This window comes from Pristiophorus japonicus, chromosome 3 (genome assembly GCF_044704955.1).
Source record: "Pristiophorus japonicus isolate sPriJap1 chromosome 3, sPriJap1.hap1, whole genome shotgun sequence".
Taxonomy (NCBI): domain Eukaryota; kingdom Metazoa; phylum Chordata; class Chondrichthyes; family Pristiophoridae; genus Pristiophorus; species Pristiophorus japonicus.
In genome coordinates, this window is record NC_091979.1 from 197057918 (window position 1) to 197079729 (window position 21812).

Consider the following 21812-nt stretch of genomic DNA (forward strand, 5'->3'; position numbering starts at 1 on the left):
AAGGGGAAATCATGTTTAACTAATTTACTGGAATTCTTTGAGGATGTGACGGGTATGGTGGATAGAGGTGTACCGATGGATGTGGTGTATTTAGATTTCCAAAAGGCATTTGATAAGGTGCCACACAAAAGGTTACTGCAGAAGATAGAGGTACGTTGAGTCAGAGGAAATGTATTTGCATGGATAGAGAATTGGCTGGTGAACAGAAAGCAGAGAGTCGGGATAAATAGGTCCTTTTCGGGTTGGAAATCGGTAGTTAGTGGTGTGCCACAGGGATCGGTGCTGGGACCACAACTGTTTACAATATACATAGATGACCTGGAAGAGGGGACAGAGTATAGTATAACACAATTTGCAGATGACACAAAGATTAGTGGGAAAGCGGGTTGTGAAGAGGACACAGAGAGGCTGCAAAGAGATTTAGATAGGTTAAGCGAATGGGCTAAGGTTTGGCAGATGGAATACAATGTCGGAAAGTGTGAGGTCATCCACCTTGGTGGGGGGGGGGGAAAACAGTAAAAGGGAATATTATTTGAATGGGGAGAAATTACAACATGCTACGGTGCAGAGGGACCTGGGGGTCCTTGTGCATGAATCCAAAAAAGTTAGTTTGTAGGTAATCAGGAAGGCAAATGGAATGTTGGCCTTCATTGCGAGAGGGATGGAGTACAAAAGCAGGGAGGTCCTGCTGCAACTGTATAGGGTATTAGTGAGGCTGCACCTGGAGTACTGCGTGCAGTTTTGGTCACCTTACTTAAGGAAGGATATACTGGCTTTGGAGGGGGTACAGAGACGATTCACTAGGCTGATTCCGGAGATGAGGGGGTTACCTTATGATGATAGATTGAATAGACTGGGTCTTTACTCGTTGGAGTTCAGAAGCATGAGGGGTGATCTTACAGAAACATTTAAAATAATGAAAGGGATAGACAAGATAGAGGCAGAGAGGTTGTTTCCACTGGTCGGGGAGACTAGAACTAGGGGGCACAGCCTCAAAATACGGGGGAGCCAATTTAAAACCGAGTTGAGAAGGAAATTCTTCTCCCAGAGGGTTGTGAATCTGTGGAATTCTCTGCCCAAGGAAGCAGTTGAGGCTAGCTCATTGAATGTATTCAAATCACAGATACATAGATTTTTAACCAATAAGGGAATTAAGGGTTACGGGGAGCGAGCGGGTAAGTGGAGCTGAGTCCACGGCCAGATCAGCCATGATCTTGTTGAATGGCGGAGCAGGCTCGAGGGTCTAGATGGCCTACTCCTGTTCCTAATTCTTATGTTCTTATAACGCGCCTTGGGATGCGTTACTATGTTAAATGTTGTTGTTAGTGGTTCCTCCAACACCTGTAAGAACTTTTTTGATAATTAAAATGGATAAAATGTAACAGAGGCCGGAAGTACTTTATTTTATAATTAATTCTCAGGATGTGGGCAAGGACAGCATTTATTGCCCATCCCTAATTGCCCTTGACAAGATGGTAGTGAGCCGCCTTCTTGAATCTCTGCATTCCGTGGGATGATGTGTGACTTGCAAGGGAACTTGGAGGTGTTGGTGTTCCCATGTGCCTGCTGCCCTTCTAGGTGGTAGAGGTTGCGGGTTTGGGAGGTTCTGCCGAAGAGGCCTTGGCGAGTTGCTGCAGTGTAACCATTGTGTGCCGGTGGTGTATGTTTGTATTGGAAGATGCTTCACACGATACCCAAGTATTCTTCCTCATTACTATCCCCACGTGATATCACAACAAATTGATGCCCTTTTATAAATATCCTGCTGCATCAGGACATGACAGCAATCCCATCACAACTAAGATGGGGTGGGCTAATGTGAAGAGTATTGGGTGGGTTCCTGATGCAATTTCTGGGAGGGCGAGAGAGCCCGTCTCGGGATTCGGGTGGGTGCTGGTGGGGGAAGATATGAGCAAAGTTCCATGCCTCAGGCTCCCCTGCAGCAGCAGAGTAGCCAGCCTGCTGGCTGAGTGTTCTTGTTTGCACTTGTGGCTTAATTAAAATATAAACCCCCTTCACCCCCATCCCCCACACCATCTCCTTTACTGTGTGGGATGTTAGAATGCCGTTGCTTGAGTTGTAAGCAAAGAAAAATATATCTGGTTCCTTCATTTACATTGCGTTTCACTTCACCTGCCTAAATACTGATAGGGCATCATCACTACCTGTTCCCCCATCACTTCCTCAGGGAAAATCCAGAATGTGACCACAAATAAAAGTAATGCGAAATAAAAGGAGGAGAAATATGAACAAAATGTAGCCAACAGGAACAAAGTCCTCCTGAAATTAGAAATGTAAAAAAGACAGAACACAACACAGAGCTCATCATTTTAAAAAGGGAGCTGAAGGATGTGATCGAACTTCAGGAGCTAAGGTCATTTTATTGCTGTGGTTTGGTTGGTTATCTGAACCCCTCGATTAGATTCCAGCCTGTTACTCACTCCCAGCTATCTATTAACCTGCATATAAACCAAATGAACCCCTCAATTTAGATTCTACTCTATAACTCACTCCCAAATATCTATTAATATATCTATCTCCCTCTTCTATAAACTACCTGAATCTGAACTCCTCGATTTAGATTCCAGACCATAACTCACTCTCGGTTCTCCATAATTCTGAGGGACAGGATAAATCTTCATTTCGAAAGAAACGGATTAATCATGGACAGTCAGCACAGCTTTGTTAAGGGAAGGTCATATCTGATTAACTTGATTGACCCTCCTGGTTACCTTCTCAAAAAATTCAATGAGGGTAGTGCGTTTGATGTTGTATATATGGATATCTGGGGGTCCTTGTGCATGAAACACAAAAAGTTAGTATGCAGATACAGCAAGTAATCTGTTTTTGTTATGTTGACACTGCCATATCCAGTATAAGCAGTAAATGGGGGGCGGGGGGGGGGGGGGAATAGGGGAGGGGCACCTGTAAATGTTGGGAGGGGGAATAGTGGAGGGGCACCTGTAAATGTTGGCGGGGGGGGGGTAGGGGAGGGGCACCAGTAAATGGAGGATAGGAGAGGGTCACCTGTAAATGGGGGGGGTAGGAGAGAGGAACCAGTAAATGGGGGGTAGGGGAGGGTCACCTGTAAATGGGGGGTAGGGGAGGGGCACCTGTAAATGGGGGGTCGGAGAGAGGAACCAGTAAATGGGGGGGTAGGGGAGGGTCACCTGTAAATGGGGGGTAGGGGCACCTGTAAATGGGGGGTAGGGGAGGGGCACCTGTAAATGAGGGATGGGGAGGGGCACCTGTAAATGAGGGATAAGGGAGGGGCACCAGTAAATGGGGGGTAGGAGAGAGGAACCTGTAAATGGGGGGTAGGGGAGGGGCACCTGTAAATGGGGGGGTAGGGGAGGGGCACCTGTAAATGGTGGATAGGAGAGGGGCACCTGTAAATGGGGGGGGTAGGGGAGGGGCACCTGTAAATGGGGGGTAGGGAGGGGCACCTGTAAATGGGGCATAGGAGAGGGGCACCTGTAAATGGGGCATAGGGGAATCTGCCCACACTGCGATATTCATTCGGTCCCTCCAGTCGTCCTGGTTCAACCCTTGCCACTGGATAAAGGCCTAGTTCTGTCAAGCCCATGTGGTGGCTGTTGTGCAATGGTCACCACACGTTAAAAAAATCTACGCACAGGCATCTTCCACCCCCTCAATTGGAGTTCAAGACTGGAACATCGGGTCCTTCATTGAAACATCTGTGAAATCATGTGGAAGCAAGTCATCCTCGTTTGAGGGACGGCCTATGATGATGATGATATAAACTACCTGAACCTGAACCCCTCGATTTAGATTCCAGCCTGTAACTCACTCCTAGGTATCCATTATTCTATATATAAACTAGCTGAACCCCTCGATTAGATTTCAGACCATAACTCATCTCAGGTTCTATATATAAACCACCTGAATTCATTATATATGTTTATTGAATGTGTGAGAAATAATGTCGTTCTTAATGTCGATGTTGTAGCTTAACCCCACACATTATAGATTAATGTCTGCTGTGTCTTCACTGTGGAAAGCACAAAATAAAAGTCACCTATTCTCTTTTTCCCCTCAGGCATTGACCTGTTCTGCCTGTAACCAACTCTCAACATGGAAGATAATTGAACAATGGGCATGGCGTGCTTTTGTAATGGACATCAGTGCTAAACTCTTGAGAAACAAGACCCATATGTGGCAGCACAGAAATATTCTAATTGATTGTAAACTGTCAATCTACACCCGTTTTCCCTTGGGCAGGTGTGGTGTTCCTTGTATTATGCGGGCAGATTGCCTTGATGAGATGGAGCGGTGATCTAAAAGCATTTCTATGTACTGCGATCACTCGACACAGTACCTTAGCTTGTTGATGGACTGTAAGATTCCTGAAGTGAGAAGACTTAAAAATTCCAGGTTTATCATTGACTTGCAGACCGAACCAGCCGATCAACAAGGCTTTGCTTCAATAGCATGTTAGAGGCTTCCTTGTGAAGAGAAGAAATGAACCCTTTTGTTTGCTGATAAGACTTAGTTTTCGGTGTTTGAAAATATACATCTAAAATTCTATCACTTTGCTCAGCAGCTTTTGTAGCCTCCAGTGCCAGGTCCAATTACAGATCTATTGAACAAAGTAAAGGAACCACTCCAAATCTTTGAGTAGGTTTGAGCTGTCAGGACTGTATGGTGCAGGATGCAAGGTTAGGCGCTTAGCCCATAACTAATGGAATTGGCTTGTCGTAGCAGTTTATAGATGGGTTGGAAGACGAGGATATTCACCCGCGGCTTGCTTTGACATTCAAGGAACCTTTTAAAGGGAAAAGACCTGCTGGACTTTTGCGAGTTGGTTTTGCTGTCCTTTTGATCAGATTGATCACTGAACCGTTGGTAACTCAGCCCAGAGTTTAAAGATACTAGCCAATGGAGGCACTGGAAGCAGATGATATCAGCCCTGCTTTGGAGGCCACTGAGGAGTTCTTTCTTTTCAGTGGGATTGATGACCGGATAGGACGTGAGGATCTCCCAAAACAAGAGGTGTTTGGAATCCAGGAGATCCCAGTGATCATTGGACATGAAGTCCTAAAGATGAGGGGTGAACAGTCACACAAGAGAGATGGCTCCAGAATTATACCTCCAAAAATGAGCAAACCAGAGACCACGACGCCAATAGAAGTGAGGAGAAGTACACCCACCAGTAAACCAGTTAGAGTGGCCAACGGGCCAACACAGCAGTGGGTCGATGGTGCGGACATTGAGGGCTCCTTCATCTCCAACAGTTATAGCGTGACTCACGCCAGGAGGAGCAATCCAGTTGGAGAATGGTCAACCAACCGGCCGCTGCTCTTCCGATCCCAATCCGATGGCATTCCATCCCGCTACCGGTTACAATCTGGGATGGCATCAGCCCACTGTCCACTGGATTCCGAGTTACCTCCCTCCAGCGCCTCCTTTTTGTCCTTATTCGACAAACGCAGAGACATTGCGACAGCTGCTCGAAGCAAAGGCGGTAAGTGCCACCCATTCTGCAGGTGGTCTTGTCCTTTTACTGCACTAAGTGATAGTCATGCTGCAGGTCTAAAGTCGAATGGGATGTTGGCCTTTATCTAAGGGGACTAGAATTCGAGAGGTTGGATATTATGCTTCAATTATATAAAGCTCTAGTTAGACTCCATCTGGAGTACTTTTTTCAGTTCTGGGCGTCACACCTAGGAAGAATATGTTGGCCTTAGAGGGAGTGCAGTGCAGATTCACCAGAATGATACCAGGGCTAAAAGAGTTAAATTATGAGGACAGGTTTCATAGACTAGGCTTGTATTTTATTGCTTATAGAAGATTAAGGAGTGATCGAATTGAGATGTTTAAGATGATTACATTATTTGATAGGGTAAATAGAGAGAAACTATTTCCTCTGTTGGGGAAGTCCAGAACAAAATCCTGAGTGATCTAGTCAGAGTAGATAGAGAAAAACTGTTTCCATTGGCGCAAGGGTCGAGAACCAGAGGTCACAGATTTAACGTGATTGGCAGAAAAGCCAAAGGCGACATGAGGAATAACCTTTTTACCTAGTGAGTGTTTAGGATCTGGAATTCACTGTGACTTCAGTTGTGACTTGCAAAAGGGAATTGGATAAGTACCTAAAGGAAAACAAATTGTGGGACTATGGGGAAAGGGCAGGGGAGTGGGACGAGTTGAATGGCTCTTGCAGAGAGCCGGCACAGGCTCGACCGGCCGAATGGCCTCCTTCTGTGTTGTAACCATTCTTTGATTCTATGATTCTACAAGGGGGCATAACCTTAAAATTAGAGCTAGGCTGTTTGGGGATGATGTCAGGAAGCAATCCTTCACACACTGGGTAGTGGAAATCTGGAACTCTCTCCCACAAAAATCTGTTCTGGGTGGTAGTCAATTGAAAATTTCAAAAGTGAGATTGAAAGATTTTTGTTAGGTAAGGGTATTAAGGGATATGGACCGAGGAGAGTAAATGGAGTTAAGCTATAGATCAGCCATGATCTAATTGAATGGTGGAGCTGGCTGGAAAGGCTGAATGGCATTCTCCTCTCCTTACGTTTCTTTCTCTTTCACTGCGGGACTCTCTCATTTAGCTCCTGTGTAGCTTTGCCTCTTCCAGCCTTTATATCGTGCGTAGGCCCAGCAATGTCAGCGCTTGGTGTGTAGCCAGCCGCGACCGGAAAGCAAACCCAGCCTCGATTCTGTAAGAACCTTGCCGGTAATAATGGGGTCTTCCCAGTCACCAGCCATAGGCATTCCTGGAAAACTGCAGCCCACACCCATCTATTGGGGCCAGTGCCACCAGCCCAAGTATTACTGCATTGCAGAAGCAGCCGAAGTCTTTCAATCCCGTATCTAGATTAACACTCCAGTGCAGTATTGAAGGAGTGCTGCATGGCCGGAGGTGCGATTTTTGCATGAACAGTAAACCAAGGCTCTGTCTCCACTCCTTCACTCCCCCCGCCCTCCTTCACCCACCCCGCCTCGCTATGATCTGATTGAATAGGGGAACAGGCCCGAGGGGCTGAATGGCATACTTCTGTTCCTATGTTGGTCCACTTTCTGAGTAGATTACAGTTTAATAGTCACGGTTCTGTACTCAGTGATTCCTTGTCAGGCAAGAGAAGAAAGCTTACATTACCAAACAGAGCCTTGACATTGACACACTCACCCCTTGATACAACCTCCAGCCTCTTAATTGTTCACGAAATACATGCAATATGTTACCAGTCTTTAAAATTTTACTTCAGTTTTCTGCTCTGGTACCCTGAAACTGGTGGTTTATACTGAGGTATGGTTCCAGATGATGGAAGTTCTCTGGTCCAGAATAGTTAATTACAGCCAAGGCATTATTACTAACCTCAGCACCACTGGGCAAGGGAGAGGAAAAATCAGCCTAGGATCCTGCATCTGATTGCTTTCCAGTAACCCCTGTGGTGATGAATAACCTTCCCGACACTTTCCAGAATGACTGGTCACTTTTGCGAGGTATCAGAGGGCACCTGGTGACCATTGGCCCAACTTGGACTTGCGTCTTCAGGAGAGAAGGGGACAAACTGTTTATCATTGAATTCAATAATCATTGCAGGAATTGTTTATAAATAGCTCCAGGGTTGCAAAAGAAGGTATTGTTGGGTCCCTTGGAAGTTTGAAATTGTATCCTGAGAATAGATAATCAAGTGGATCATTATTTTGGGATAAAAGTGAAAGACTGAAATGCTTTGAGTTTCAGAATTTGAAAACTTGAGTCAAAGAGAATATAACAGGAGGATTCCTTGTCACTATTTCTCTTGGGTATTGACTGTAGCTCAGTGGGTAGCACTCTCACCACTGAATCTGAAGGTTGTGGTCTCAAGTCCCACTCCTGAGACCCAAGCACAAAATTCCAGACTGATACTGGAGTACTGCACTGTTGGAGGTGCCGTCTTTTAGATAAGATGTTAAACTGTGGTCCTTTCTGCCCTCAAGTGGATGTAAAAGATTTCGGTGCTATTTCGAAGAAGTGCAGGGGAATTCTCACTGGTGTCCTCGCCAATATTTATCCCTCAACCAACATCACTAAAACAGATGATCTGGTCATTATCTCATTGCTGTTTGTGGGACCTTGCTGTGTGCAAATTGGTTGCTGCGTTTCCTACATTATAACAGTGACTACACTTCAAAATGACTTAATTATCTGTAAAGCACTTTGGGACATTGAGGTCGTCATAATTTAAAAAATCTCAATTCAATATCCTCTCCGACTTATCTGTTCCAATTGAAATCGTTCCAATATCTCAAATCTCTTCTCATAACTACAGTTTTTCATCTTGATATCATACTGGAATGGGACCTGACCGTATTCAGATATACAGTAGTAGGGGATTAGAGGGAGATCATTCTGAATGAACTGAACTTGTTGCTTGTGATGATGAAATACTGATGTCCAGTCCATTGAGCACCCAATGTTGATCTCACTGAGTGTATATCCAAGTGTGCACATAGGATCATAGAAACAGGAGTAGGCAATTCACCCCCTGGAGCCTGTTCTGTCTTTCAGTTAGATCGTGGCTGATCTGTATCCTAACTCCATCTACCTGTTTTGGTTCCATATCCCTTAATACCCTTGTCTAACGATAGTGTATCAGTCACACAGCTGCTTTCCACGTTACAATGGTTTCAGCCTCTGATCCAACGACCACCATCCTACGAGCCTTGGTTATTGTTTACTTTACAGATAACACTTGGTCCATGTGATCTCCTGGACGGTTTTGATTGCCCAAGGTGGGCAGAGAGGAACTTTCCAGAACATTTTTTCCCCTTATTGGCCCTGGGATTTTTCTGGGTTTTTTTTTTTGCCTCTCCTATGGTTGAGGGGGCTTGAAGTTTCTGGTCATGATGCTCCATTCATCATGAGTGTTGTGCAGGCTTGATGGACTGGTCTTTTCCTGCCCATCAATTTTGTGTGTTTGTACGTATGTATTAGCTTTCCATCTCCATTTAAATTTGTGTTTTTTTTATGCCACACTGATCGTAAAATGGCTTGGAGAGATATGGCATCTTGAGGCTGCACTCCAAAAAATGAGCTATTATCTGTCTCATTGTGTACCGAGTCTGTGCAATTGAATGCATCCTCTCTGATCCATGCAGCCCCAATCATTTTAATTGAGAAACCTTTTTCTAGCTTTCTTTCTGTCCCTCAATGAGGGAGAGAGAGAAAAGCCACATCCCATTTTATGGAGATAGAAAAATACAGGCCTGAATGAGGCTTTCTCTCATACAACAAAAGGCGCTGCAGACCTCCCTCATGCAGAGAGAGCATTATTGGTTTTGCTGATTGTAGATCCCTTGAAATGCCGTTGATAGTCAATGGGTGGGTGGGCGGAGGGAAAAGGAGAGGAGGAGAGAAATGGGCCACTGTCATCTGCAGCTAAGTTACATGTACCAGAGAAAATAAGAGCATTTGCATTATTGGATTAATAGGGAAAGTGCAGTGGCAAAACATACATCTATTATCCAGCAAATAGGGGATTAGTGTGACTGCTGAATGTAATGGTTTTTAAGTATGAGAGGTACTAATGAATGGCAGGAGCTCTCGCTTGCGTCGAAGGAGCGGAGGTTAGTTTCTATCTCCGCAGTAAAAGGAAAGCAGTGTTTTGTGGTCCGAACATTTGTAGCAAGCATTTTACCAGCAGGAGCCTTTTTCAAAAAAGAATTAAACAGTTGCAAAGAATGGAAATTAACTTCAGCAATAACAACAATAAAAACAACTTGCATTTATCTAGTGCCTTTGACATAGTAAAACGTCCCAAGGTGCTTCACAGGAACATTTAACAAACAAAACTTGACACCGAGTCACGTAGAGACATTGGGCCAAGTGACTCAAAGCTTGATGAAAGAGGTAGGTTTTGAGGAGCCTCTTGAAAGAAGAGAGGTGAAAAGGTTTATGATGGGAATTCCAGAGCTTGGTGCCTAGACAGCTCACCAATGGTGGGGTGAAGAAAATCAGGGATGCACAAGAGGCCAGCATTGGAGGAGTGCTGAGTGCTGAGTTTGTAGGGCTGCGGGAACGTGGAGATGGGGAGGGACGAGACCATGGAGGGATTTGAACATGCGAATAAGATTTTGAAAATTGAGGCATTGTTGATCCGGGAGCCAGTGTAGGTCAGCAAGCAACAGAGGTGATAGGCGAAGGGATTTGGTGTGTGTTAGGAATAGGAGGGGAAAGGTATGATAGCAGGATACTCCATGCACTCACATTTAAAATAGCAGCATTGGGGTAGAAAAAGTGCTATTCTACTTGATAGTTTTCATATTTCAATGTTCAAATGTTGAAGGATTTGTGAGAGAATTGTAATATAAATGACTCCAACGTCTATTCAACCACACAGGCCATTTCTTGCACCAAAACTGATTCTTCCCTCCAGAATCCTACGATTATATATTTAATTAATTTTTTTCAAAGCCTTATTCTGATCTGGAAAATGGTGTTACGTAAGACTAGATGCTAGAGATGGCTTTACAAAATTATGGGACAAAAACATTAACAAAACTTAGAGGCTTGCCTTAAGGAGAGAGGCACTGCCCAGTGTGGTGCTGAGTCATACAGATGTGGAAGGTCCGCTTGGCGATCTCTGGTTCGTGTCGAGGTAGCTTAATCTCAGCCCAGCTGCTGTAAGGGAGCTCCACCCCTGAGCTTTGAAGGGATGAAATCAGCCAGGCTTCCCACTCCTGATCACTGTTCAGTGAATCCCTGCTGGAAGTTGAGTAAATATTAGATGTAGATCGATCAGGCTTAGCTTTGATGGAACACATGGACAATATCCTGCTGACGCTAAGCCTGGGATCTCCTGCCCCAGCCCCACTGACTTTTGTTAAGCAGGGTGGGTGAAATTGCTTGGGGTTGCGGTCTCCCTACTTATATGAATGTCAATCCCTCTACACCACCAATCTCCATTTCATAAGAAATAGGACAAAAGCAAAATACTGCAGATGCTGAAATCTGGAATAAAAACAAAAATGATGGAAATCTCAGCAGGTCAGGCAGCATCTGTGGAGAGAAAGCAGAGATGACCCTTCGTCAGAACCTTTGGTCATCGACCCGAAACGTTAACCCTGCTTTCTCTCCACAGATGCTGCCTGACCTACTGAAATTTCCGACATTTTCTGTTTTTATATATAAAAAAAATAGGAGCAGGAGTAGGCCATTTGGCCCCTCGAGCCTGCTCCCCCATTTAATAAGATCAGCCCCATTTCCCTGCCCGCTCTCCATAACCCTTCATTCCCTTATCGTTTAAAAATCTATCTCCACCTTAAATCTATTCAATGACCCAGCCTCCACAGCTCTCTGGGGGGAGAGAATTCCACAGATTTACGACCCTCAGAGAAGAAATTCCTCCTCCATCTCAGTTCTAAATGGGCAACCCCTTATTATTAAACTATGCCCCCTAGTTCCAGGCCCAACCTTTCTTCATAAGCCAACACCTTCATCTCAGGAATCAACCTAGTGAACCTTCTCTGAACTACCTCCATTGCAAGTATATCCCTCCTTAATTAAGGAGACCAAAACTGTATGCAGTACTCTAGGTGTGGTCCCACTGCTTACCTGCTTTTACATTCCATCCCCCTTGCAATAAAGGTCAATATTCTATTTGCTTTCCTGATTACTTGCTGTACCTGCATACTAACTTTTTGTGTTTCATGCACAAGGATGCCCAGGTTCTCTGTACTGCAGCATTTTGTAATCTCCATTTAAAAAATAATTTACTTTTTTATTCTTCCTGTCAAAATGGATAACCTCACACTTTCCCACATTATACTCCATCTGCCAAATGTTTGCCCACTCACTTAGCTCATCTATATCCCTCTTCAGATTCTTTGTCCTCTTCACAACTTGCTTTCCCACCCATCTTTGTATCATCAGCAAACTTGGCTACATTACACTCTGTCCCTTCATCCAAGTCATTAATATAGATTGTAAATAATTGAGGCCCCAGCACCGATCCCTGTGGCACCCCACTAGTTATCGTTTGCCAACTGGAAAATGACCCATTTATCTCGACATTCTTTTCTGCTAGTTAGCCAATCCGCTATCCATATTACCTCCAACCCTGTGAGGTCTCATCTTGTGCCTTTTATGTGGCACCTTATCAAATGCCTTCTGGAAATCCAAATACACCACATCCACTGGTTTTTTCTTATCCACTCTGCTTGCTACACCTTCAAAGAATTCCAGCAAATTTGTCAAACATAATTTCCCTTTCATAAAACTATGTTGACTCTGCTTGACTGTATTATGTTTTTCCAAATGTCCTGCTACTGCTTCCTTAATAATGGACTCCAGCATTTTCCCAATGACAGATGTTAGGGCTAACTGGTCTATAATTCCCTGCTTTCTGTCTCCTTTTTTTAAATAGGGACGTTCCATTTGCTGTTTTCCAATCCACTGGGACCTCTCCAGAATGGGGGGAATGTTGGTAGATTGCAACGAATGCATCCACTATCTCTGCAGACCCTAGGATGCAGGCCATCGGGTCCAGGGGACTTGTCCACCTTTCGTCCCATTATTTCACAGAGTACTTTTTCTTTACTGATGGTGATTGTTTTAAGTTTACCCCCTCCCTATAGCCCCTTGATTATCAATTATTGGGATGCTTTACTGGGAAGACCAATATAAAATATTTGTTCAAAGTCTGGCATTTCCCAGTCTCATCCTCTAAGGGACCAATATTTACTTTAGCTACTCTCTTCCTTTTTATATACCTGTAGAAGCTCTTACTATCTGTGTTTATATTGCTTGCTAGTTTACTCTCATCATCCAGCTTCTCGCTTTTTTTTTAAGTCGTTCTTTGCTGGTTTTTAATCCTCTGGCCTCCCACTAATCTTGGCAACATTGTATGCCATTGTTTTCAATTTGATACCATCCTTAGTTGGTCCTGGATGGTTCTCCCTTCTCAAAGTCTTTCCTTCCCACTGGAATATATTTTTGTTGAGAGTTATGAAATATCTCCTTAAATGGCTGCCACTGCTTATCAACCGTCTTACACTTGAATCTATTTTCCCAGTCCACTTTAGCCAACTCTGCCTTCCTACCTTTGTAATCGCCTTTACTTAAGATCAGGATACTGGTTTGAGACCCAACTTTCTCATCCTCCAGCTGAATTTGAAATTCAACCATGCTATGATCACTCTTTCCTATAGGATCCTTTACTATGAGATCATTTATTAATCCTGTCTCATTACACAGTACTAGATCTAAGATAGCCTGCTCCCTGGTTGGTTCCGCAACATACTGGTCAAGGAAACCATCCCGGATACACTCTATGAACTCTTCCTCAAGGCTACCTTGGCCAATTTGATTTCTCCAATCAATATGAAGATTATTGTTGTACCTTTCTTACAAGCCTCCATTATTTCTTGATTTACACACTGTCCCACAGTGTAGCTACTGTTGGGGGGTGTATAGACTATGCCCACCAGTGACTTCTTCCCTTATTATTTCTTATATCCACCCAAACTAATTCTACATCTTGATCTTCTGAGCCAATATGATTTCTCACTACTGTACTGATCTCATCCTTTATTAACAGAGCTACTCCAACTCCTTTTCCTTTCTGTCTATCTTTCCAAATTGTCAAATACTCCTGAATATTCAGTTCCCAGCCTTGGTCACCTTGCAACCACGTCTTTGTAATGGCTGTCAGATCAGACTCCGTTATTTCTATTTGTGCCATCAACTCATCTATCTTGTTACGAATTCTGCGTGCAGATAAAGAGTTTTTAATTTTGTTTTTTTACCATTTTTTCTTGCTTTGACCCCACTTTCTGATGCACTCTATTTTTATACATTTTGTCCTTTCCTGTCACACTCTGGTTATCATTTTCCCCCATTGCTACCCTGCTCTATTGCCTTCTCCCTTCTCTTTGACTTTTTAAATTTCCACTCACCTGAACTCTTTCCCCCCCACTTTTTAGTTTAAAGCCCGCTCTACAGCCCTAGTTATTTGATTCGCCAGGACACTAGTCCCAGCACGGTTCAAGTGAAGCCCATCCCAACGGAACAGTTCCCTCCTACCCGAGTACTGATGGCAGTGTCCCACAAATCGAAACCCATTTCTCCCACACCAGTCTTCGAGCCACACATTCATCTCTCTGATCTTATTTACCCTATGCAAATTTGCTCGTGGCTAATGTAATCCGCAGATTATTACTTTTGTGGTTCTGCTTTTTAATTTAGCCCCTAGATGCTCATATTCCCTCAGCAGAACCTCTTTCTTTGTCCTACCTATGTCATTGGTACCTACGTAGACCACGACAACTGGATCTTCTTCCTCCCCGCTCCAATTTCCAGTCCAGCGCAGAGATGTCCTTAACCCTGGCAGGTAACACAGCCTTCGGAACTCACTCTTTCGGCTGCAGAGAACAGTATCTATCCCCCAAACTATACTGTCCCCTACCACTACAACATTTCTTTTTAATCCCCAGGGAGTTTGCTCATCCTCCCTGCAGTCCCTGCCCTCGTCCACATAAGTTGCAAGAACCTCGTTCCTGTTGGACAAGAGCAAGTGCTTGAGGCTCCTCCATCACTACCTCCTGGGTCCCATACCAGCCTCGCTTGTAGTCCCACCCACCTGTCCTGACCACGGATCAAATTTGAATTATTTATCCGAAGGAGTGTGACTGCCTCCTGAACACAGCATCCGGGTAACTCTTCCCCCTACCTGATGCATCGCAGTGTCTGAAGCTTGGACTCCAGCTCCTCAACTCTGAGCCAAAGTTCCTCGAGCAGCCAACACTTACTGCAGATGTGGTCGCCCAGGACCTCAATGGTGTCCACCAGCTTCCACGTGCAACAGCTTCAACACATCGCCTGCTCTCCCATCTCTATTATATTTTACTTAATTAATTAAGGTTTTAAGTTGTGAAATATCAATTGTCTATGTTTACTTTTTAATTCTGTCTCTTAATTTAAACCAATGCCCAAGTTTAGAAAAAAAAAATATTCACCAACTAAGAAGCCAATCACTTACCTGCTTTCCTGTGACGTCACACTTTGATTTTGACCCCCTCTCGGGTCGGCTCGCGCTGCTCTGAGCTTCCGGTGGCGGCTAGCTCCTTTTATCTCCGCTGCTCAGGTCCCACTCTTGCTGCTGGTCTCGGGATATCCCCTTGTATTTCCCCATATGCTCACCCATTATATGATCATTACTCATTGACCTCCTGCTGGGTGGGTGACCTTATAATAAGATTAAGGAAATACAGTAGGGGAGAAAATCTTAACAAATTCACACCAGGTTATCAATGGCCTGGAGGCTGCCGGGAACTCTTGCGTTGTGGTAGAGAAGCACCCCAGTCCACCAACCGCAGCAAATCTAATCCTTACTGTCTCAGTTGACACCTTAACAAGTTACTTAGGCAAAGCACCAAAGAGAGATTGGTCCCCATGCAATCGTAGCTCAGTCAGCATTCAAGAAAGAAAGATTACATTTATGTAGCACCTTTCACAACTTCACAATTACATAATTCAATAGAATGTACAGCACAGAAACAAGCCATTCATCCCAAATGGTCTATGTTAGCATTTATGCTCCTCCATGAGACCCCTCCAATCTACTTCATCTCACCCTATCTGTATGTCCTTGTATTTCTTTCTTCCTTATATACTTACCTAGCTTTCCCTTTAAATGCATCTATGCTATTAGCCTCAACTATTTACAAAAGGATATACTTGCTTTGAAGGCAGTTCAGAGAAGGTTCACTCGGTTGATTCCGGGGATGAGGGGGTTGACTTATGAGGAAAGGTTGAGTAGGTTGGGCCTCTACTCATTGGAATTCAGAAGAATGAGAAGTGATCTTATCGAAAAGTATAAGATTATGAAGGGGCTTGACAAGGTGGATGTGGAGAGGATGTTTCCACTGATGAGGGAGACTAGAACTCGAGGGCATAATCTTAGAATAAAGGGCCGCCCATTTAAAACTGATGAGGAGAAATTTATTTGCTGAGGGTTGTGGATCTGTGGAATTTGCTGCCTCAGAGAACTGTGGAAGTTGGGACATTGAATAAATTTAAGACAGAAATAGACAGTTTCTTAAACGATAAGGGAATAAGGGGTTATGGAGATGGGCGGGGAAGTGGAGCTGAGTCCATGATCGGATCAGCCATGATATTGAATGGCGGAGCAGGCTCGAGGGGCTGTATGGCCTACTCCTGCTCCCATTTCTTATGTTCTTATGTAACTACTCCTTGTGGTAGTGAATTCCACATTCTAACCACTCTCTGGTCCTTATTGGATTTATTTGTGAGTATCTTTCATATATATATGACCCCTAGTTTGGGCTCTGCCACAAGTGGAAACATCTTCTCTATGTCTACCCTATCAAACCCTTCATTATTTAAAAAAAAATGTCCCAATGCGCTTCACAGCCAATGAAGTATTTTGGAAGTGTCATCACTGTTGTAATGCAGGAAACACGACAACCAATTTACGCCCAGCAAGATCTCACACACAGCAAGGGATAAATGACCAGATAATTTGTTTTTTAGTGATGTTGGTTGAGGGATAAATATTGGCCAGGATACTGGGAAGAACTCCCCTGCCCTTTAAGATAGTGCTGCAGAATCTTTTATGTCCACCTGAGAAAGCAGACTGGGCCTCAGTTTAACATCTCACACCTCCGACAGTGCCTTAGTAGTGCACTGGAGTGTCAGCCTGGATTTTGCGCACAAGTCTCCAAGTGGGAAGTGAACAACACCAACAGCTTGTAGTGAAACGTCCCAAGGCGCTTCACAGGAGTTATGAGATTTTAAAAATTGACACCAAGCTGCATAAGGAGAAATTAGTGCAGGTGACCAAATGCTTGGTCAAAGAGGTAGGTTTTAAGGAGCGTCTTGAAGAAGGAAAGAGGCGGAGAGGTTTGGGCAGGGAGCTCCAGAGCTTAGGGTCTAGGCAATAGAAGGCACGGCAACCAATGGTTTGAGCGATTATAATCAGGAATGCTCTGGCAGAATTAGACGAATGCAGACATCTGGGGGTAGGGGTTGTGGGGAGGCGGTGGGGAGGGGGTAGGGGTTGTGGGGGGGGGGTAGGGGTTGTGGGAAGGGGTGGGGTAGGGGTTGTGGGAAGGGGTGGGGTAGGGGTTGTGGAGGGGAGGTGGGGGGGTAGGGGTTGTGGGGAGGTGGGGGGGTAGGGGTTGTGGGGAGGGGGGGGTAGGGGTTGTGGGGGGGTAGGGGTTGTGGGGGGGTGGGGGGGTAGGGGTTGTGGGGAGGTGGGGGGGTAGGGGTTGTGGGGAGGTGGGGGGGTAGGGGTTGTGGGGAGGTGGGGGGTAGGGGTTGTGGGGAGGTGGGGGGTAGGGGTTGTGGGGAGGTGGGGGGGTAGGGGTTGTGGGGGGGTAGGGGTTGTGGGGGGGTAGGGGTTGTGGGGGGGTAGGGGTTGTGGGGGGGTAGGGGTTGTGGGGGGGTAGGGGTTGTGGGGAGGTGGGGGGGTAGGGGTTGTGGGGAGGTGGGGGGGTAGGGGTTGTGGGGAGGTGGGGGGGTAGGGGTTGTGGGGAGGTAGGGGTTGTGGGGAGGTGGGGGGTAGGGGTTGTGGGGAGGTGGGGGGTAGGGGTTGTGGGGAGGTGGGGGGTAGGGGAGGTGGGGGGTAGGGGTTGTGGGGGGTAGGGGTTGTGGGGAGGTGGGGGGTAGGGGTTGTGGGGAGGGGGGGTAGGGGTTGTGGAGAGGGGGTTGTGGGGAGGGGGGGGTAGGGGTTGTTGGGGGGGAGGGGTTGTGGGGAGGGAGGGAGGGGAGGAGTTGGGGGGAGGGGTTGTGGGGAGGGGGGAGGGGTTGAGGGGGAGGAGAGGTTGTGGGGAGGGGGGGTAGGGGTTTTAGGGGGGGTAGGGGTTGTGGGGGGGGTGGGGGGTAGGGGTTGTGGGGGGGGTGGGGGGTAGGGGTTGTGGGGCTGGAGGAGATTACAGAGATGGGGATGCAAGGCCTTGGAGGGATTTGAACACCAGGATGAGAATTTTGAAATCGAGGCGTTGCTTAACCGGGAGCCAATGTAGGTCCACATCTGACTCGGAGGAGAGAGTGCTGCCACTGAACCACACCGTTGCCCCGAGGAGAAAATAAAATTGCTTTGAGGGAGAGGGAGAGAGAGAGAGAGCAGTATGACCGGTTAGAGCAGCAAATATTGATCTCTAATTGTCAAACACAAGTTTGAATTTAGCTCACTCTGGACAGAAGCCACCTTTCTCCTGTTTTCCATCTTTGTCCCAAGGTAACTGAGTTCAGAACATTTTCGACCCGGTTGCCTGGGGTCATTAATTTTCTGCACGAAACAATGCCTTCATTTGGAGTTAAATGAACAGCTTTGGGAGGGTCATAGTTACAGCTGGAATGGAAATGTCACAATGGTGTGATAGGAGGTGCTTTTGTAAGATTGGAAGTGCTTGACACTGGATGCAATAGCAAATAAAACTGCTCTTGTTAACAGTGTGAGCATTTTCCTGACCTCCATGAACACTTCTAAAAAAGAATGTATGAAATTGTCAGAATCTGCTGCCTAATGAAGGGCTTAGATTTTGCAGTTCTTTTCAAAAGCATCAACAACTTGTATTTCTATAGCACCTCTAACATAGTAAGGTGCTTCACAGGAGCATATTCAGATATATTTTGACACTGAGCCACATAAGATATTAGGACAGGTGGCCAAAAGCTTGGTCAAAGAGGTAGGTTTTAAGGTGCATCTTAAAAAAAGGTGAGGGGTGGAAAGGTTTAGAGAGGGAATTCCCAAAGCTTGGGGCCTAGGCACGTAAAGGCACGGCCGCCAATGGTGGCATGATGGAAATTGGGGATGTGCAAGAGGCCAGAATTGGAGAAGCGCAGAGATTTCAAGAGGGTTGTAGGGCTAGATGGGGTTAAAGAGATAGGGAGGGGCAAGACCATGAAAGGATTCGAAAACATGGATGAGAATTTTAAATTCAAAGCATTGCTGGACCGGGAGCCTATGTAGCAAGTACAGGGGTGATGGGTGAAAGGGACATGGTTCGTGTTTGGATACAGACAAGAGTGGTTTAGATGAGCTAAAGTTACAGAGGGTGGAAGATGCGAGGCCAGCCAGTTGAGTGTTGGAATAGTTGAGTCTGGAGGTGACTAGGCATGGGTGACTAAGGCACCAAATTTTCTGTCTTCTGTCCTGCAGATCCTTGGCCGTGCAGTCGTGACGTTCTGAAGAAGGGAAGCCTGGCCAGAAGACAGGATCATGCCGGCCCATGGAAGGAGTGCTACGTTGAGCTTTGTACCCGGGAGCTGTGCCTGTACAGCGTGGGGACTGGGGACGACTGGCACCTGTGCAACGTGTATTATCTGAGCCGCTGCCAAAGCATCACTGTGTCGGCCAACCACGGTGACCGCGTCCTGGAAGTCCTCTTCTCCAATGGCGCGTGGCTGCAACTGCAAGCGCACTCCCAGCAGGAGGCTGAAGACTGGAGGCATGACCTCCTGGAACGAATGCTTACCCTGCGCCCACTGCAGACATCGGGCCTGTCAAACGGGACCCGCGGCTCGCCATCTCCCGACTGGCATCCTGGGACTTTCCAAGCGGTGGCCATGCAGCCTGGAGCCCGCCCCTTGCCCGCAGAAGGCGCAATTCGGATTGGGATACTTCATAAGTTAATGCCTCAGAACAACTGGAACTCATACACCTTTGTCCTTAGCCGTAGCCAACTCAAGTATTTTCGAACAAATGGCGTAGAAGAGGAGCCCTTGGCATCTTACAAGATTAGTCGATGCCTCAATGTTCAGACAGAAGTGACGGTGGGGTCCGCTCCCTGCCTTAAGGTGGCTTTTCCAGAGGAAGTTCTCGTTCTCATGGCCGACACCCAACAAGAGGCCCAAGAGTGGACAGAGGCGATCAAGGCCATGATTAACTCCATGTGGGCGTCCAATAGCTCTGAACGCTTCTCATCGAGGGATCTGCAGGCAAAGGAGACTGACTCCAGTGGTGTGGACACACCGAGGAATAAACGGTACTCGGTGACCACCAGCTTTCTCAGCCTCCTGACAGTGATAGCGGTGGAGAAGGGGCTCACGGCTCAGAGCTTCAGGTGTGCAGGTGAATGTTTACATCCTTTACTAAATAAGAAAAGCTTTCAGGAGCTCAATCTTGGTGGCACTGGCCTTTTTCCAGGGAAGATAGCACTGCTTCCGCTTGTTTTCTTGGGAAACTGGCCAAGGAAGGAGGCAGGCCAGCTGATGTGTTTCAGGCTTCCATTGGTGCAGCTGTTAAGAAAGGAAGCAAGACTTAGGAGCAGTAGGAGGTCATTCAGCTCCTCGAGCCTGTTTTGCAATTCCATTAGATGATGCCTGATCTGTAACTTAACTCCCTGCCCATCTACCTGCCCTGATTCCATATCTCTCAATCCCAGTTTGAAATTTTCAATTGACCCTGTCTCCACAGCTTTTGGGAGAGAGAGTTCCAGATTTCCACAAACCTTTGTGTGAAGAAATGCTTCCTGACATCATCCCTGAATAGGCTAGCTCTCAATTTAAGGTTATGCCCAATTGTTCTGGAGTACTCCACCGCAGGAAATAGTTTTTCTCTCTCTATCCTATCAGCTCCTTTAATCATCTTAAACACCTCAATTAGATCACCCCTTACTTTGCCTGTCCTCACAATTTAACTCTTTTAGCCCCGTTATTATTCTGGTGAATCTGCACTGCACACCCTTTAAGTTCAGTATCTCCTTCCTGAGGTCTGGTGTCCAGAATTGAACACAGTACTAATTGGGGTCTAACCAGAGTTTTATATAACTGAGATAAAGAGATAAAGGCTTCCATTGTTTCCTCGGGAGTCCCCCAAGGATCTTCCCATCCCTGCATCATTACATCTGGTGTCCCCCAGGAATCTATCCTTGGCCCCCTCCTATTTCTCATCTATGTGCTGCCCTTCGGCGACATCATCCGAAGACGCTGTCAGGTTCCACATGTACGTTGATGACATTCAGCTCTATCTCGCCGCCACTTCACTTGACCCATCTACAGTTTCTGATTTTGTCAGGCTGCTTGTCCGACATCCAATATTGGATGAGCAGAAATTTCCTCCAACTAAATATTGGGAAGACTGAAGCCATTGACTTTAATCCCTGCCACAAACTCCATTCCCTGACCTCCATTTCCATCCCTGGCAACTGCCTGAAGCTGAGCCAGACCATTCACAACCTTGGTGTTGTGTTTGACCCCGAGATAAGCTTCCGACCACATATCCGCTCTGTTACCAAGACTGCCTACTTCCACCTCCATAACAACTCCGACTCTGCCGCAGCTCATCATTTTTAAAATTCGTTCATGGGATGTAGGCATCGCTGGCAAGACCAGCATTTATTACCCATCCCTAATTGCCCTTGAGGTGGCGGTGATCTGCCACCTTGAACCGCAGAGGGCAGTTAAGAGTCAACCACATTGTTGTGGATCTGGAATCACATATAGGCCAGACCAGGTAAGGACAGCAGATTTCCTTCCCTAAAGGACACTGACAATCCGATAGTTTCATTGTCATCAGTACTGATACTAGCTTTTTATTCCAGATCTTTATTTAACTGAATTTAAATTCCCGAGGTGGCATTTGAACTCATGTCTCATGATCATTGGTCTAGGCCTCTGGATTACTAGTCCAGTAACACAGCCACTACGCTACCTTACCGTACCTGTTGCTGAAACACTTATCCATACCTTTTGTCACTTCTAGACTTGACTATTCCAATGCTTTCCTGGCCAGCCTCCCATCTACCATGCTACATATACTTTTACTCAGCCAAAACTCTGCTGACCATATATCCTACATCAAGCCTCATTCACCCATCACCCATGTGCT

The 21812-nt window shown here is 46.0% G+C and overlaps 1 protein-coding gene across 5 annotated transcripts in view; it reads left to right on the forward strand.

Moving 5' to 3' along the window:
* The window catches only part of plekhm3 (pleckstrin homology domain containing, family M, member 3), a 334170-nt gene that overhangs the window by 16884 nt on the left and 295474 nt on the right, over positions 1 to 21812 (forward strand). For all 5 annotated transcript variants that reach the window (XR_011592712.1, XR_011592713.1, XM_070876189.1 and 2 more), the window contains exons 2-3: positions 4061 to 5485; positions 19143 to 20054. Coding sequence is in view for 3 of the 5 variants with exons in the window: in XM_070876189.1 (XP_070732290.1) it covers positions 4900 to 5485; positions 19143 to 20054 (1498 nt within the window). In the remaining 2 variants the exon portion in view is untranslated. The remainder of the gene's footprint in view (positions 1 to 4060; positions 5486 to 19142; positions 20055 to 21812) is intronic.